The sequence below is a fragment of the Pagrus major genome, chromosome 8, assembly GCF_040436345.1.
Source record: "Pagrus major chromosome 8, Pma_NU_1.0".
NCBI classification, from domain to species: domain Eukaryota; kingdom Metazoa; phylum Chordata; class Actinopteri; order Spariformes; family Sparidae; genus Pagrus; species Pagrus major.
The window spans coordinates 22,335,622-22,354,301 of record NC_133222.1 but is presented as its reverse complement, the minus strand read 5'-3'; the positions used below and the strand labels follow the sequence as shown (position 1 = coordinate 22,354,301).

Below are 18,680 nucleotides of genomic sequence, written 5' to 3'. Positions count from 1 at the left end.
ATGAGGGGATTTGAACACCGACCGGGTTGTGGCGGACTCAGCAGGGACCTGGATTCAGAGTAAACCTGATAGAAAATCAATACCATCATCAGCTCCGCGTCTTCCACCACTGACTTCCCTCTCCTTCCAAACAGAACATTAAAATGACATCCTGCTGTCACCTTTTTGATGACGTACAACTGAAATGTGTCAAATAAAGTTGAAACACAGAAAGAACCTCGCTCCAAAGGTTCATCAAAGTTCAGGATCTGAGAAGTAATATGAAATACTGGGTTAGTGAGTTACTGCAGTGGAGCTAAAAAAAAAAAAGAGAGAGAGAGAGAGGGCTAAAATTGAATAATGAGGCTCACATTGCAGCGGCTTAAATGTGGATTTTGGTAAACAGGAAGTATATCATAAGACTAATGATCCTCCCTCTTCTTTTCTTTTCTCTGCTCCTTCTGCTATCAGCCACAGGCAGAGAGGTCAGGGTGGAGGAATGTGATGGAGGAGGAGGAGGATGTTGAAGCATCTGTTGGATCCTGAAGCAAACTGGAGGGCGGCGGCAGCAGGAAAATGACAGTCCGAAAATACTGACTGAGACTGAGGAAACTAACCAGATTTAGTTTTTTACAAACACAAACTGTGGAGGGAAAAAATGTGGCTCATTTACCTCTCCTGACACCGATGTGTGTCAGAAAAATGTGGCACTTATGGCTATTTCATCATGTTTTTACTGGAGGCTTCAGCAGGCAAGGGAGTGTTCAACAATGTGGAGTGTCGGGTCAGAGATTATTACTCATTATGGTTAAATAAGAAATACGTTTAAATTGGTGATGAGGAAAATAAAGATAAAGGATAGAACAACTTACTCTCAGTAGTTAAAGGACCAATTTGTAAGATATGGCCAGAATTTTAAACATTCAAAAATGAACTCAAACCTTCAACAGAGTGTGAAGAAACAACAGCGTTGATGTAAACGTCAAAGACGTCTACGTACTGTGTTGCAGAGATGTCTACTGAAGTTAGCATGCTAACCAGCTAGCCTCGGCCTGTTCGGTCTCTTAATACCACTTTGTACCGGCAAAATAGTCCCAGGAGTATCTCCCAGCTGTCAGTGTAACAAAATTAACAAAATTAACTTAAAATGCATTCAAGTTTCTCTCTTCTACCGAAATAAGAAGAGGTGTGACCTGAGGTCCCAGTACAGGAAAACTCTAGGGCCACTGGCTCCACGGCTAATTGAGCTAATGGTAGCTAGCTAGAGCCAAGGATAGCCAGCAGAGCAGGAGTTGTCAGCACTATGGTGATATGCTGCCCTATATGTGTCTGGAAATGCCTTCAAATTCTGCATATATTCTACAAATTACACCTTTAATAACGGACATTAATTTATCAATCAGATGGCACTTAAATTCTGTGAAGTGTGTATAATAATGTAGAGTTAAAAATGATCTCTGCATCTAGACAGTGATTAAAAAGTATAATAAAAACACTGGTCTGAAAACCGTGTCACCTGGGAGCAGGTGTGGTCATGTGAGAGCTTCATGTCATTTGATCTCAGCTCATGTTTTGTGAGAGGCAGACTGATGTTCAGATGTTCAGTCTGACCGGCGGCGGTGATTTCTGACCGCCTGAGTGAAAACAGCAGCTGAGCTCTGACGTCCTGACAAACACTCTGGATCTGAACCATACTGACTCGTTCAGACCCGCTCATATGACTGATTAGCATAAAAAACAGAGAGGAGAACGACCGGCAGCCTGTCTGCCTGATCGGTACAGTTTCCCTGAGGGACTCAGTATGGCCTCCCTCACTCCGAGGGCTATTTTTATCCTCCTGTAAGACAACTGGAGGACACTCTTTATTTGTTTTCTGAAGGAACTGCCAAATATGCGAAGCTTCACATTGATTACTTTTAGTTAATATTGTTTGTAGTGAACCATTTCCATCTCTTTCTGGACACCCAAGCGATATGTTAACAGCCACCCGGCAACACCTGGCCATCTCGCAACGAGGGGCAAATGACAGAAGGGTCGTCCGAGCTGCTCAAAAAAAGCCAATACTGAAGTGCCAGAAACTGCAGTTCCTTGAATGAGCATTTAAGGCACAACAGAGTTGCAGCATTCTCCTAAACACCTGAAGTAGCTGGGGATTTGATTTAAAACAGACAAAAATATCCCACTGCCAAAAAAACAAACCCAACATAACATGGTTCAATAAAGCTTGTCCGGCTTAATCCAAGTCTCTGGAAGCTCTGAGATCCCAAATGTATTTTAAAAGACATTATCTACACCCTCAATACTCAGTCAAGCTTGTGCACACACCTGGTTTAGCATCTACGGTGAACATTTTGGCCTCAAAAAGGTTGTAAATAACGTCTTTTCAAATCAATGTGGGATCTCGGGGCTTCTGGAAACTTGGATAATGCCGGACGAGCTGTATGGAGCAATTTTATGTTTTCCTTCAGTTCCTTTTTTTTTTTTTTACATTTTAAAAGAAGTCCCCAGCTACTTCAGCTGTATAGTAGAATGCTGTAACGCTGATTTGCTGTGAAGCTCCAGAAATGTTTTGTCGACTACGAAACTTCAGCCGACTTTCCATCTGCATGGGGGTGAAGAGATAATGACTGAATTTTCTTTTTTTTTTGGGTGAACTTATCCTTTACAGCGATGCTCACACATGAATGCATCAATACTAATAATACTTGCAATGCAGGACTTTTACTTTAACCGAAGAAAATTGTGTAATTGCACTCTGGTCCTGATCTGCCTCCTCTGATGCGAGTCTGTCCCTTTTGATTTAAATGAATCCAGATGTTGAGGCTAAACAGCAGCAGAGGATTCCTGCAGTTTACTGTCTGAGGAGGTGGGGGGGATTCCTCCTCTCTGCCTTCTGGCCCTGCGGCTCTCTCCTCAGTTCAGTCCTTCACTCTACACTGCAAGAAATGTCCCACCAACATGTTTCAGCCTCTGACTCTCACCTGAAACTGACCTCTTTAATCCCACAAAACTTTTAAATTAATCACAAAGTTTCCAAAAGATAACAAACCTCCAGAGCTCCTAATTATCAAATTAAGTAGATTTTAAAGGTCATATGACTTTACCCTTCCTTTACACATTCATTTGTCGCTGACAGGAGAAACACAAACAGGAGACTGATTTTATCTCAGTTGTCTGCCTCTGCAGGAGTTTATCTGGTAACAGTGCTCCTACTTTGTTGTTAAACTACTTTTACTAAAATATCTGAGACTATTGGAAGAGACCATACTTCACGTCTAATGTGAAAAATCTTTAAATGGTGCAGATAAACCATTCATGGTGCCAAAATCCATAAAAAAATCACATTAAAATACCTGAATTAACGTGAAATAAATAAATCTCAAGATAAATAAAAAAAGCATTCTGGTATCACAAATAAATCTATTTTATTGCTCGTGGTGCTGCTCTGTGACATATTTACTGCTCTTTAATTTAGATTAACTGTTAAATAAAGTTATGGATATTTTTTGCAGCGGTCGCTCCACTCCTCACACACACACACACACACACACACACACACACACACACACACACACACACACACACACACAGATGAACAGACAGACAGACAGACAGACAGATGAACAAACCGTGTCTCCTGCTGGAGCTCAAGGACTGAAGGACACCGTAAAGCGCAGCTGATAAGCGGCTTTAATCGGCTAATTTGGCCCGGGTGGCCTTCAGCAGGCTGCAGGTGAACGCACACTGGAGCTGCTAAAAACACCCGCAGTCCGACACACTCACCGCGGTTTGACCGCAGGAACGCTCCGGGTGGTCTTCACTCCCTCCAGCCTGAAACGGATTTCCTCCTCAACTTTCTCATGATTTGAGGATTTTGACGCGCTCCACCTGTTTTATTTTCATCTTCTCGACACAAAATGTTCTAAAGAGGAAATACGGAACTTTTTGAGTATTTATTATAATAGTTATGAGTTGACGTGTTTTATTGTGTGAATTAGTCCGCGCACCACCTGTTCCATTCGGTTTTACGCGGAGTTTCTTTTGCGTAAAGTGCGCACCGGAGCGCTCTGGAGTCTCCGTGACACCACGATGACACCACAGTGCGGGGACCAGAGTCCGGCCAGGCCTTCATGAAAGCCCGCTGGCCGCACTGCTGCGGCTGGGACCGGGACGGAGCGGAGGAGCCGCGGCGGAGATGGTAGCCAACCTGAGCGCGGCGGTGGAGAACCCGGGGGAGGCGGCGAGGGGACACAACCTGCCCGCCCTGCTGATCGGGGTGCTGCTGATCGTGGTGATCATCTGCGGGAACCTGCTGGTGTGTCTGAGCGTGTTCACGGAGAAGGCGCTGAAGACCACCACCAACTACTTCATCGTCAGTTTGGCGGTGGCGGATCTGATGCTGGCGGTGCTCGTACTGCCGCTCTTCGTCTATTCCGAGGTGAGATTGACTGAAACACACTCGTTAGAGACAGTACACTTTACTTTGACTACAGGTGGGATACTTCCTACTTTAAATGTTTACCTCACGGCTGCATCCACAGCTTCAGGAGCCCCCCTCATGTTTCAGGGGCCCCTGAGAGCCTGTTGTGGTTTATATTTGGAGTCTTCAAAGTCCAGATGCAGCTCTGTGGCGTCTCTGCACACCAGGTTATACGGATTCACTTTTTACACATTCTCCTGTCAAATCTGTTCGGAGAGCCGATTTATTTATTTATTTATTTTTTAAATCCCTAAAATACCTATGAAACCTTATATTAGTCTTGAAAATCTAAAATGAGGTGAGGACGCAGGCCTAAGTAAGTAAAACGTTTTTTATTTCAGCCAAGCAGGGCTGCAATGTTCCATTATTTTCAATATCTATTAATCATTTAGTCTATAAAATGTTAAAACTTGTGATATGTGCTCATAACAACTTCACAGAGCCCAAAGACATCTTCAAGTTCAGCTACTTCTTTTTCCAACCAACAGTCTAAAACTCAGAACTCTTCATTTAATGACATTATTGGCAAAGAAACGCTGCAAATCTTCACATTTAAGAAGCTGGAAACACCATTTTTTTTTGCTTGAAAATGCCAGAAACGATTACTCGATTATCATCTCTACATAGACCAGGTTACAAAGTGCTTCACATCAACATCAGTACAGAGAAAGAAAACACAAACACAAAGAAAGTCAAAACAACCACAACACACATGAACACAAAAGGCATCCAGTAACCAGCCACAACCCATAAATGAGGGTATATCCAACTTAAAGAGGTGTTCGTTAAAATGTTGTTTGAAACAGTCAACAGCTGATCTCATGGGCGGAGGGGGTTGTACCAAAGCCTGGGTGCCAGGACAGCAAAAGAGCAGTTTTTGGCATGCGGTCAGCTACAGTCAACAGGTTTCGATTGGCTGACCGATGTGACCGCTCACTGGTGTAAGGGCTAAGTAGCTCTGACATGTAGACAGCAGCTAAGCCATGTAGTGATTAAAAGAATCTTAAAATCGATCCTCGACTTCACTGGCAACCAGTGCAGCGAGGCTAAAATAGGAGTGATGTGAGATCTATGGCCAGTTTGAGTTTAGAGCTGAGTCGCTGCTTTTTGGACGAGCTGAAGTCGTGTGGGGGCAGGTTGGATGAGGCAGGTGAAAAGGGAAATTGCAGAAGTCGAGACAGAAAAATGAAGGTGTGAATGATACAAAATGAGAAGCTGATAATGGTGGTATGAGTTTTGCAATGTTTCTGAGTTGATGAAAACAGGATCGATCCAATTTGTTGACAATCGAGAGTCAAACACAGCACCAAGATTCCTCCAGTGGATTTTGGTTTGACATAAGTGTGCAAGTCTGCCAGTAAGTGCACTGAAAAATGACATTCACAGTATTCGGGGTCGGGGCCCATTAGAAGCTCATTTTGTCAAAATTTAGTTTGAGAAAATCAACAGACATCCAGTCTAGTTTTACAGAAAAATTTGGTTGAGTGTCGTCTGCGTAACAATGACAGAATATACAACCAAAACAACTGATCATCTGTCCGGAGGGCAGAGTTTGACTTAATAGCAGCAGTTGTTTCTTTAGTCAAATCAAAGACAAAGTTAGAGTTTGTAAAGTTGCAGCTTTAAGTTTCTTTAGGTCCAGTGTTCGATATCTCTCATTTCACTAAGCTGTGCTTATACTCTGGTTAGGTTTAGGCACAAAAACTACTTGGTTAGGGTTAGGAAAACATAATGGTTTGAATTAAAATACCTGTTTTGTTCACCCCTAACACAGATTGATATCATCCTAAAGGGCTCTTTAAAAATATCCAGTGTTTTCACGCTGACAAATACTGAAATGCAGACTCGAACTACTGGCGTGGCAGCCTTGTCTCCTGTAACTCCTCCACTGTCCTCTTAGCCTCACGATATGAAAGTCAGGTTTATAAATGTAATGTGAACGTGGTATATAGCCTATGACATGTATGTATGGACATATCTGTTGTTTGTAGAGACGTTAACTGCTGTCATTTTATCCTGGCGTGGGGGCTGAGGTCAAAGTTTGAAAATCCAAATAATAGGATGTGATCAGATCATTTAGGATAAAGGTTAAGTTTGACAGAGGCTGAGCACTGAAGAGAGCTAAATAGGCTGGAGTGATGGATTGCACAGACTGCTGCTGTTGCTGTCGGCTGTGGTTGAGTGAACAGTTCTTTTGCCTAAAGTTAGTGATGACAGGAATCAGTGTGACCGGTTTAATAGATGGAATACAGTTTGCAGTCTGAACTGCAGATAACATTAAACACTCCTGTTCAGTAAAGCTGAAAGATTTACACAGTATACAAAAACAAGAACACAGGAAGTTATTGATAAAACTGAACTGACCTGTCCGGAGTACGGAGTCCACTAACTCACAATGCACCAGTAACTATTCACCTGAACAGTTTATGGTGTTCTGTATGTTGTCACTGTAATCCTTGAGCGTCAAGACAGTAGAGAGTAGACGTGACCTTTTCTGTGTTACCATGTTTGGTTCAGGAGATATGATGCAAAGTACATAATTTAGTTATAGTGGAAGCAGAGATGGCCGCCATTCCAGCATCGGTGTCATGTTGTGAGCCAGCAGATGAGAGCCAGTCCAGTTTGGGTGAAGACCATTACGCCTAAATAATGTGGGTCAGTCCAGAAACTTTTTTTTTTTAGCCAGATGTGTAGATTGAGTTTGCAGCTGAAATTCATGTTGCCCCACAGTGGAGTGAAGTGAGCAAAAGATCCCTTAATTTGTCCTTTAATTTGGAAAAGCAATATAATCAAACCCCTTGAAAACACCATTTGATTGACTTTTCCCATACTTCATTTTATGAATTTGAAATATTTGACAAATTGATTATGTAACAGATTGTCAAGAGGTAAAAGTCCTCAAAAACCCCTTAATTTCCAGAGCCCTTAATGATCAAATTGAGCAGATTTTAACACGACTTTCCCTTAATTTACAAATGAATTAGCTGCTGATGGAAACATAAGACTGATGTTATCTCTGTTCTCTGTCTTCTACACACCAAATCCATTAAATCTGTTAAGGGTGCTGGTGTTGCTTATAATCCAATAAGGATTACAATTTATTAAGGGAAGGTGGTTTGATTAATTACAGTATCTGCTTGATTTAAAGGGTGTTTAAGGGCTAAAACCCCTTTAAAATACAGCAAAAGGTCATCACAAAATTAGCATGTTAATTAGAAATTCAAGGATATTTTAGGGGAATTAATTAATCAATGTCTGTCACATTTTTGCCATGTGTTGGTAAGAGGATTTTACACCTTAAGCCAAGCAGAGAAACCAGAAAATCACCTTAACCACTGGAAAAAATACACTTCAAAAATAAGTGAAAAAAAACAATGAATACAAGGTGTTTCTTTCTTGTAATAAGTACAAAAAAAGTTCCATTTACCTCATTGAAATGCTGCTTTCAAGGTAACTGTGACTTTTATAAAGTGTAATGTGACATTTTGATGAGCACTTAGACAAATACACTTGGTAAAATATTGTGATATATCACTACCCATCACTTTATTCATTAATTATCCCCTTAAAATCCCATTAGAAGCACCTTAATTACATAATTATTTATCTGTATGGGTAAATTAAGGGAATTTTAAGGTCAAAGATTAAGAGAGAAGCAGCTGGTGCATTTTCACTCGAGATATTTGTTACTCAAATCGTGTGATCTTTTGTCCTCACAGTTCAGTTCAGATTGTTATTGTGTCACAAAAGGGAACATAAAACTAGAAACACTGACAATAAAATGTTATTAAAAGTGCTGATTAAAACAGCAAAAATAAGTGGAGGAATCAGAGAAAGTGCTGAGATGAGTAGAGATGGGTTATCGTGCATTAAAAGCGCTCTTATTGCACATTCAGAAAACTTTATCTCTCAAATACCTTAAAGGGGGGATAGTCCGCTGGTCACTGTGATGGATTTGTGTTTCTAAAAATGTGATTAAACATTAAAAAACATGTAAACACAGCAGAAGACAAATAAAATATATCAAAACAATAAATAACATGAGTGGTTACATGAGTAACAGAACAATCAGCACAGTGTACAAATACTTTCAGAATAGTATATATTACTGTATTGTTATTATTGATGTAATAATGTGTTAATAACTTTAAAGAGCTAATTTTATTACTTAACATAGGTTTACTGTAGTTTGTAGATTTGTGATATCTTACCTTAAAGGGACAATTCACCAAAAAAAAAATCAAAAATCCATATTTGCCCTCTTAGCTGTCATGTTAATATCAATCTAGATTGTTTTGGCGTGAGTTGCAGAGTTTTGGAGATAATGGAATATATAATATAATGGAACTAGATGGCATTTTTACTTGTGGTGCTCAAAGCGTAATTTTTTTTTAAAAAAAATCACATTTGAAAAGAAACAATGTCTTTCCAGAAATAATGACCTGGTTACTCAAGATAATCCACAGACCTTGTTGTGAGCAGTTTCATGTTGGGACTATTTTCTTTCCGTATCACTGTACAGAATGAAGTGTGCATCTACTCATGGACAAGAGGCTAACTAAGCTAGCTAACGTTATAGCGTAGTCAAAAAGGACGCCATTAATGTTTACATACATTAACAACCTCGTGCATGAGTAGATGCACGTTTCCTCCTGCGTGGTGATACGGTTCTTAATTTCTGGAAAGGGACATTGCTGTTGAGTTTCTCAAATGTGTTTTTTGCCTCTTTGAGCACCACAAACTGAGTGCCAATTCCATTACATAATCGAGAGCAGGCAGACATCTCGACAGCCGATATCTCCAAAACTCTGCAACTGACACTAAAAAAATCTAGATGGACAAATAGCACTACAGGTAAGAAGAAAAATATGTATTTTTGATTTTGGGGTGAACTGTCCCTTTAACCTATAATAATACATCATATATCATAAAATAGAAATGTCAAGATCAACTTCTAAATCAACAGGTAAGAAGTCATAAGATCATATTTTTGTATCTTGAATCTAACAAGATTTAAGGTATCTATCAGTGTTTAAACTCCCGTCTGTGATCCTGCAGGGAACCAACACGTCAGTGCGATCTGGTCTTTACATTCAGTGAACTGTCCCTTTAACGGTCAGCTCTCACCTCCAGCTGACCTCTGATGAAGCCCTGCCCCCTCCTGTGACATCAATGATCAGACTCAAACAGTCTTGAACGTCTCTTTTACTTGTTTGATTTTACTCTCACTGATTAATTTCACTTTTTAAAATCTTTTCTGTGAGCTGGTGGATATGAAACTCTTTTTCCCAGCGATGACAATCTGATGGAGGCAGGAAAATCTCTTTTCATCCGTAAAATCTCATTAAATTAAAAGGAGGACTCAACCTGGTACAGTCCGTCTTTGTCTATGAGCGCTCAGAGAACAATTGCAGTCTGTACATTCCCCCTGACGTCCGCTCTGTTCCAGGGTGTGCAGGTCAAACCAGGGGGCCCCACAACAACAATGGATTTTTAGGAAATCGATGAAAATAATAAGAACCATGAGTCCATGTCAGTCAGTTCTCACTCTTTTGTCCTCTCCCTCTCATCTTCTTTGTGTTTGTTTATTGGATTGTTCTTGTAGTTTCATCCTCACGGCTCCTCTTTGTGTGTTTGTTTATCTAAACTGTTTTTGTTGCTATCGTTTCAAAACTAAATTAATTAAAGAGCTGATTCATATTTCAGCCTCAGGCTCCTTCTGCACTGTGCTGGAAGAAGTATATTTAAGGTCTTTTACTTTAGAAAAAGTCATAATGCCACAATGTCAAAATACTTTATTACAAGTAAATCAATTTACAGATTAAAGGACTGCTGGTTTGACTTGGATCAAGGTTAGTGTGTTTTCAGGGATAAATTAAGGGTATTTTAAGTGAACAGTAAGTAATACATTTAGCAAAAAAAACTTTTAGAGCTTTTCTTGAAAGGGTTGTTTTGTATTTTTTTATTTGTTTATTTGTATGAATGTGTTTATTTATTACTTCCACCAAGGAGTTTATGTTTTGCACGTATCCTTTTGTGTGGTTGGTTGGTTTCTCAGCAGGGTTACACAAAAACTTGTGAACAGATTTCCACATAACTCGGGTGAAGGATGGGTCTTGGCCCAAAATATACCTCATTAACTTTTGGTGCTGATCCAGGATTTTTTTTTCTCACTTTCTGTATCATTGCAAGATTGATGTGGATCCAAAGTAAAAATCTGGATTTAGTGGATTTAAATATGTTTTGGTTTTTTTTTATACATGATTAGGTTTGATTGACTGTTGTGCCTTGGCGGAGGTATGCTCTGTGCTTTGTGTCATTGTGTCATTACATTCTTATGTATGTAATTTTTTTGATTCTTTATCAAAAAGTATCTACAAAATGTATTTTAGATAAAAGCACTGGTAAAACAAACCTGGGCTTTCCCTCTTGAAAAGAAATATGTACAACAGTACACGACAAAAAAAAAACATATTCCTTTTTAATTTTAGAAGTAGGTTGTTAGTTCCAGTCTGATGAATCCCCCATGCTTAAACAGTCTGGGTTAAACACTTTTTAATGAAATTTCTTAACTCTTCACTTTAAAATGAAAATAGTGTTTTTGTGCTTAGCAACATACTTAACCACTGAAATAATCCAAGGGCCAGAATGAGGTGGCAAGAGGGCCGCCAGTTGAACAGATTTGATCTACAGGTTTTGTGTGTTTTTTTGTGTGAGACAAATTTTAAATAGTTTTCATGACTCTCAGCACATTGATCATTTGTGCCTGCACCACGTTTCTTTGACTGAATGAAACACTACATTTATAGGCGACGGTGGAAACACAGGGAGGTGGACATAGTGGATGGTGGATGTATAAAGTTCAGGACTACCATGCCAGAGTCCAAGGTTCACATCTAGCCTGGTTGTGTTTAGGCAACAAAAGCACTTTGGTTAATGTTAGGGAAAGATATATTCAGTCTGTGAAACAGTCATGAAATTTAATCTGTAGGACTTCAGCCTTTCAGTTTTATATTAATAAAAATCACTGTGAAGTAATGATTCAAACTTTAAGAATTATGCACATGGACACCAATTTTCCATTTAAAACTTGTGCTGTGTCACAAAAAAAGGACAATTCATGCCCATGAACACTACAGATTAAATTTCATCACTATCTCATGAACTGTTGTGATTCTGTGTTGGGTGTCAGTGAACGCACTGAGCACGTGTCTGTGTTTCAGTTCCAGGATGGCGTGTGGACCCTCAGCACCACCATCTGTGACGGTCTGATGACCATGGATGTGATGCTGTGCACCGCCTCCATCTTCAACCTCTGTGCCATCAGCATCGACAGGTCAGTGCTCACCTGTACAGGTACACAAACAGACAGACCTCACTGCAGGGGATCTGAAGTCTATCTGAATGTGGAAATGTGATTTAAATCAGGTTAGCAGGTTACCCAAAAATGAAAATTCAGTCATTATCTACTCACCCTCATGCTGATGGAAAGTCAGGTGAAGTTTCGTAGTCCACAAAACATTTCTGGAGCTTCACAGAAAAAACAGCATTGCAGCATTCTCCTAAACAACTGAAGCAGATGTGGACTTTAAAAAGAAATATACACAGCGGCTCCATACAGCTCATCCAAGTAATCCAAGTCTCTGGAAGCCCTGAGAAGACGTTATTTACACCCTTGACACAAGGTCGAGGTCGTGCATCCACCTCAGACAGGGAAGATTTCGGGAAGATTTCAGAGTGAATTCTTCACCAAAGCTGTTTTTTTTATCATGGTGAAGTTTCTCCACCTGTGGTGAGGATGATACAGATGATTCAGGTGCAGGTCTACAGCCAAACCAACCCTGAAACTCCTCCAGGACTATGCGCAGTTGATTAAAAGAAGGAGGTCAAAGTTGAGCCATAACTCACAGACTCTGTGTCATAACCAGAGCTCTAATCGGCCTTGTGCCAGGGTCATTCAGCACAAGCAGCTAATTAATCAGACCACAACTGTGAGCGGTCTGTCAGGACCACACAGGACACCTTGGCAAGAGTTTCATCTTCCCTTCTGAAGGTCGTCAGGGTCAGACAGTCACACCATGGTTCACTCTGATGTGGAAATATGACGATGACCTTTTGTCTGTTTCCTGTAAAAGCTCCAAAAGATGAAACATTAGCGCAGACAGAACGATTTAAAGCCCCAAATGAAGGATGCATCTGCAGTGATGAAGTGCCAGTTTCGTTCTGCGCTCTTTAGTTTGACTCAATGAGATTATCTGAACTCTCGGCTGATGTTGAAGGATGAAAATCTGAGCTGAAAACCGGGGCTGCTCCTAAAATCTGATGTCCCAACTCCAGAAATGTGATTACATCAGAGACTGATGGGGCCAACGAGGCTAACGTGGACTGATGGTGATGATCTGAAGCTTTTTGAAGCAGCTGGCAGCAGTTAGAGGTTTAACTGAATGACAGTCTGAATAATTCAACAGACTGAGCAGGAAACTGATCCTGAAGGTCTGCAGAGAGTCCACCTGCTGCTGCTGTCCACAGGCTGAAGGAGGAAATCTTCTAGACTCTCTGCAGGTTTGATGGTTATAACAGCAGACTGACTGATGACCTGCTGTCATTCATGGATGGATTACTGAGCAGTACCAGAGGCCCGAGGGCTGAGGGGCCCCTGAGCCGGAAGAGCCTCAGAATGAAGTTCCTTGTTTTTTATATTTCTGGTTGGAAAGTCAAAGAGATCAAACTTTTGTCCCCATCACATGTTTAACTCCTGATCATGATCTGGTCCTTTAATTCCTGAAGGAATATTTTAGGAAATATGTTTACTTGCTGTCTTGCAGAGAGTTTTTATTTTTATTTTGATCATCGCTGTCCGTGTACTGTGTGAAACCAAGTTGACTTATTATTTAAATCCAAATCTTGATCTTTTGTTGACTAGAGCTAACCAAACTGACTGAAAACAGTATACTGAGATAAGGAGACCTAACGGGCAATTTGACAAGCGGGAATACATTACCAAGTTCGTTGCCGGGTTTAGCTCCTGGCAAACCAGCATTAGTCAGCTAGTAGGACTGCTAACATTAGCTGCATTAATAAACGAGCAAGCGGTAACTGCCTGACAGCATCTCAACTTTGTAAACCACCTTGGCACTGGATTCTTGTTGTCAAACTGGCAGAAGTTGATCTTGGAGTTTGTGTTCAGTCACGACACCGGCCATGTTCACATCAGATACTGATACTGTCAGTTACTTTAACATCAAGTAAAGCCATCTGTTCATCAGGAAACACTGTAAATCAGCAAGGGTGATGACATGATATGATTTGTTGAAATTGGATAGTACAAACTGACATTTTGTTTTACAGGAAAAAGACGAGACTGGATTCTGATATAAAAATACAAAGAAAATTATTGTCATGTCATTTCAGGTGCACCAGATTGTAAAATGTTTCTCTCTTTTTTCAGGTTCATTGCCGTGTTAATCCCTTTGAACTACAACAGGAAGCACGTGGACATGCGGCAGATAGTGTTGCTGTCAGCCACGTGGATCCTGGCCCTGGCCGTGGCCTCTCCTGTCATGTTTGGCATCAACAATGTGCCAGGTCGAGACCCCACTGAGTGCAAACTAGAGAACGACGACTATGTCCTGTACTCGTCCGTGTGCTCCTTCTTCATCCCCTGTCCCATCATGCTGCTGCTATACTGCGGCATGTTCCGCGGCCTGAGGCGCTGGGAGGAGGCGCGCAAAGCCAAGCTGAGGAACAGCATCCAGGCCTGCCGCAAGCTGCAGGAAGCCGCCGCATCACTGCCGCCACTGGCCTCACTGCCGCCGCCACTGCCGCCCATCATAGAGAGGGAGCCAACGGATACTCAGGATGAGCCATCCACCATTCCATCCCCAGACAGAGCCTTTCCCTCAGGAAATTACAAAGATGGTCCAGTGCCGACGGTCAGCTTTGCAGAGATCAAGTTCAACCCCGATCCTCGCAGGAGGAAGACGGCCAAGATCAACAGCCGGGAGCGGAAGGCCATGAAGGTGCTTCCTGTCGTTGTGGGTGAGTTCACTTCCTGTTTGGTAGCATCAGCGTGAATGAATCCCCTGCTTGTCATTGCAAGACCCGCCCTTCTCTGCCTCTGATTGGCTTCCCCTGATATTCCTTAACTTAACCCTGACCAATCTCACTCCTCACGCCTAAACCTAACCACCGAAGGCAACCAATCAGAAGATGAATAGGGCAGGTCTTGCCAAGAACAGCAGTGGGATCCACAATAACACGTCTACTGACAAACTGAGCAATTAATGAGCAGATTAAAGGATCCAGAAGGTAGTATTGAGAGGAACTTTCGCATGAGCCTTACGTATGCCATGAGCTTAATCTCAGCTGTGAGTTCTGGGCATGGGACAGTAATTCTCACTTTTAATCACAACTGATTAAATGAGTTATTACAGACATTCTTTAGAGTTATAAACAATTCAGTAAAATGTTATCCATCCATCCACCTGTCCACCTTTATCTAAAGTGATATAATGGGCACTGGCCTCACCTCCACCTCTGATGTCTGTTCAGAGGCCCTCACACATCGTTAAGAAAAGGTCGGCCTATTAATAACAGCCAGTGTTGGTCCTAATGCGAAGAAGTGCTTCCCTTTAGCACACAGCAGTTAATCCTGCAGCTCCTTAATCTGAAATCCTATTATTATGTAAGCTTGGTGTGCAGGTAGTTCTCATGAATCTCTGTTTGAATAGAGCACTGACTGTAACAGGTCAACGATATAAAGAACATAATTGCAAAATGTCTGACCAATAATGTATTTTGTATGACCTGAACTCCAGACCTGTATTGGTGATCTTTACAGCATTCAGCAATGAAAAGGTATGATCTGACCTAATTATCTTGCAGCTACCTGCTGCTACCTGTGTGAAACTGATGGGAGGTGATCACCTACATCAGGTCACCACTGTTCGTTGTTAAATAAGATGTTAGAATCCATCTATGTCAAACTGGAACGGCCGTCTTTGAACGGAGGAGGTGGCCTACAACATTACTTATCACCCACCTACGATGCAGTACTCACTGCACTCAAGGCTCACCTAGCCTTAGCGACCCACATGAAGGCCGGTTGGGTCAACGACCCACAAGTGGCCCTAATGACTCTGAAACTCAGAGATCACATGTGTCCTTAACGACTCTGTAAGGACACTCCCACACAGAGTTTAAAAGCCTGCCAACTCCTCTCCAGTTAGTTAGAACTGAAGAAGCCTCTTGGATGAGAGGTGACACGTCCTCAAGAAACTGAAACACGTCCAGTTGCCTATGATACAGCACTTAGAACTACCATGACCTGGATGACTGAGAACCTTAATCAACAATAAGATGTTAGGTTTGTAAGGAAGTTGCCAAGGTGATAGAAAGAGAGCTAGGGAGATGTCTATTCTCAGACAAGAATAGATCCAGAGAAACGGACAGATGCAGGAATTTTTCTCACTTTCTTTGACACTTGAGATAAGGCGACATTTTCATTAAAAAGCTGCTGTAAGCATTGTCATATTTTTAGTTAACTTCTCCCTCCCCTCCTTCCTCTCTACGACATTTTGAGTTAGATTAGTGTAATAAATAAGTAGTCCATTGGAGTATTCTGAGCTGAATGGTCTGTTAATAGTAGGTACTAATTAATCATTAATCATTTACAGTAAATAAATAATGAAAATAAGTGCAGGAATTATCTATTTATTTACTGCAGAACCCTAAAAAAAGACAAATCCAGCCTGGTTGCAGACAGATTAGCATAGTGTAGGCGAGTAATTTTCAAAACCTAGTCCACATACTCAAAATCAAATTAAATTGGTGAGATGTCAAAGTTTGAATCTGATCCAAATCTTACCCTATTATTATCCTCGTGATTATTTCAAAACCTAAGTACCTAGTAAAGCCTCGTAATCCAGCTCCCTTCAAGGACCCTTAATTCTCATTACTGGAGGTAAGATGCAAGATGTAGCAGGCTGACAAATCAAAGGAAAAAACGGTGTCTTGACAAGGTGTTGGGCCACCACATGACACTAGAACAGCTTTAATGCACCTTGGGATTTATTCTATATCACCGCTGGAGGGACAAATCAACATTCTTCCAAAAGATATTCCCTCATTTGGTGTTTGATGATGGTGATAAGAAGCACTGTCAGACATGTTGGTCCTGAGTTTTTACCACCTTTCAGTGAGTGCTTTGCATTGATATAATGAAGGAGATCAGTCCCATCAGGATAGAAATACTTCATCATTGGACAAAGGTTATCACTCAGAACATCTTTGTGATGATTTGCAGTGGACAAACAACAATGCCAGCAGCATTTTTATGCCTCTGCGGCAGCCGTCGCTGGAGGCATTGTGTTTTCAGGTTGTCCATCATCCATTTTTGTGAATGCCACATCTCAGGAACGTCTTGATAATGTCTTAACAATCAAAGTCAAAGGTCACTGTGACTTCGTAAAACACATTTTTTTCACTCAAGAGTTAATACAATAACTTAAAGCAAGAAGGGAGGGATGCCCTACATCTCAAAACCATTCTCGGTGGTGCTGGTAAGTCAAACAGAGGTGTTATTGGTTTTTCTGTCTGAGAAAAACTCCTCTGATTCTTCATCATTTCCCCGTACAGGTGCCTTCCTGTTCTGCTGGACTCCGTTCTTTGTCCTCCACACGATGCGAGCTCGCTGTCAGGGCTGCCATGTCCCCCCGGCCCTGATGAGCGTGGTGACGTGGCTCGGCTACGTCAACAGCGCTCTCAACCCCGTCATCTACACCGTCTTCAACACAGAGTTCAGGAACTTTTTCAAAAAGTTCCTGCATCGCTGCTGCTCCAAGAGTGCCGGATGAGGACGCTGCTGCTGCATGGACTGTTTTTAAATGCACAACAGCTGAAAGAGACGCTCCTGACTGCTGATTTAGTGTCTGTGTTTGTGCTGCCATTGCTTCCTTCCTCTGTGAGGTTTTATTTTTCTACATGTGCCGACAGCAAAGTTTGTTTGAGCTTCGTGTTACCTGTGAAGAAGCTTCCGTCTGAGACACAAACTGTTTAGAGGATCAGCAACACATCTACATCACACAGTCGACGAGAACTGATTTTATATGTTGAAATTCATCTTTTCAGAATAAAAGTTTTCAATAAAAAGCTGCTTGTTAAGACCTGTGTGTTTGTGGAGGGGTAAAGACAGAACAGCTGTGTTCTGTAGCTGAATTTACAGAGGTCAGTTTGAGTTTCAGAAACATGTGTTTGAGTTCATTTTAAAATTCTAAAGGAACAGTTCACCCAAAAAGAAAAAATCAGATGTTATCTACTCAAATTTCAGTCCACAAAACATTTCTGGAGCTTCACAACAAAACAGTGCTGCAGCATTCTCCTAAACATCAGAAGCAGATGGGGAATTGTTTTAAAATGTTAAAAAACAACTGAAAGAAATCATAAAATAGTTTCATACACTTTGTCCAGCATAATCTAAGTCTCCACAAGCCTCAAAGATCTCGAATTGATTTGAACAGACGTTATTTACACCCTTAATGTGCGGTCGGGCTCGTGTACCCACTTCAGACAAGGGTGTGCCCCAACTCTGAGGTTGCTTCTGACTGCTTGTTGAATAGATCGGGTCTATATTTGACATGTAGGAGTATTAACCGTATATATACACCTATATTACCCAATTATACAGTGTCTGTCCTAGAAAGGCTGCAGCCAATCATGTCCCCATCTATCCATATAATCTGGGTAGTATGCTGAACATGGGACCTTTGGTTGGTTTGTCAGCAGGATTACACAAAAACTACTGAACATTTTCTCCCCCCATTAACTTTTGGTGTGGATCCAGATAAAGGAACGTAACCAGGATTTTTTTCTCACTTCATTTTAACATTGCGAAACATTTTTTCCACATTAATGTTAATTTATCAGGTCAGGCTAAAATAGTCTTCATCAGGGCATGACATATACACCATGGACCTTCTTTTTAGTAAGATAGATAGTTACTACTTTTTAATTTTTTTTACTTGTACTCAACCTTTGTCCTCATCCTTGAAGAACACCTGATTTTTTTTACATCAGCATGACTCCATTTAATCCTGACACATTGAAGTGTCTTGTTTTATTTGATATTGGATTAGGCTTGATTGTGGGCATTGACTGAGGTATGAGCTCTACTGAGTCCCATACTAGTATGTAAGCAGTGCTAAAAAAAAAAAATGCACCACAA

The 18,680-nt window shown here is 41.1% G+C and overlaps 1 protein-coding gene across 1 annotated transcript; it reads left to right on the top strand.

The window, feature by feature from the left end:
- The first annotated feature begins 4,174 nt into the window (after window positions 1–4,174).
- Window positions 4,175–17,537, top strand: drd4a (dopamine receptor D4a). Its single transcript, XM_073472427.1, has 4 exons — window positions 4,175–4,417; window positions 11,683–11,795; window positions 13,908–14,497; window positions 17,096–17,537. Exons 1-4 carry the CDS (start codon window positions 4,175–4,177, stop codon window positions 17,311–17,313), a joined length of 1,164 nt encoding a protein of 387 aa, XP_073328528.1. The 3' UTR covers window positions 17,314–17,537.
- The last annotated feature ends 1,143 nt before the right edge of the window (window positions 17,538–18,680 follow it).

What these genes read in the sequence shown, in the direction of transcription:
- drd4a (XM_073472427.1), top strand. Translation starts at nt 4,175, where the DNA reads ATGGTAGCCAACCTGAGCGCGGCGGTGGAGAACCCGGGGGAGGCGGCG. An exon ending in TGTGCCATCAGCATCGACAG is followed by an intron (nt 11,796 to 13,907) that starts GTCAGTGCTCAC and finishes CTCTTTTTTCAG; the next exon opens with GTTCATTGCCGTGTTAATCC. An exon ending in GGTGCTTCCTGTCGTTGTGG is followed by an intron (nt 14,498 to 17,095) that starts GTGAGTTCACTT and finishes TTCCCCGTACAG; the next exon opens with GTGCCTTCCTGTTCTGCTGG.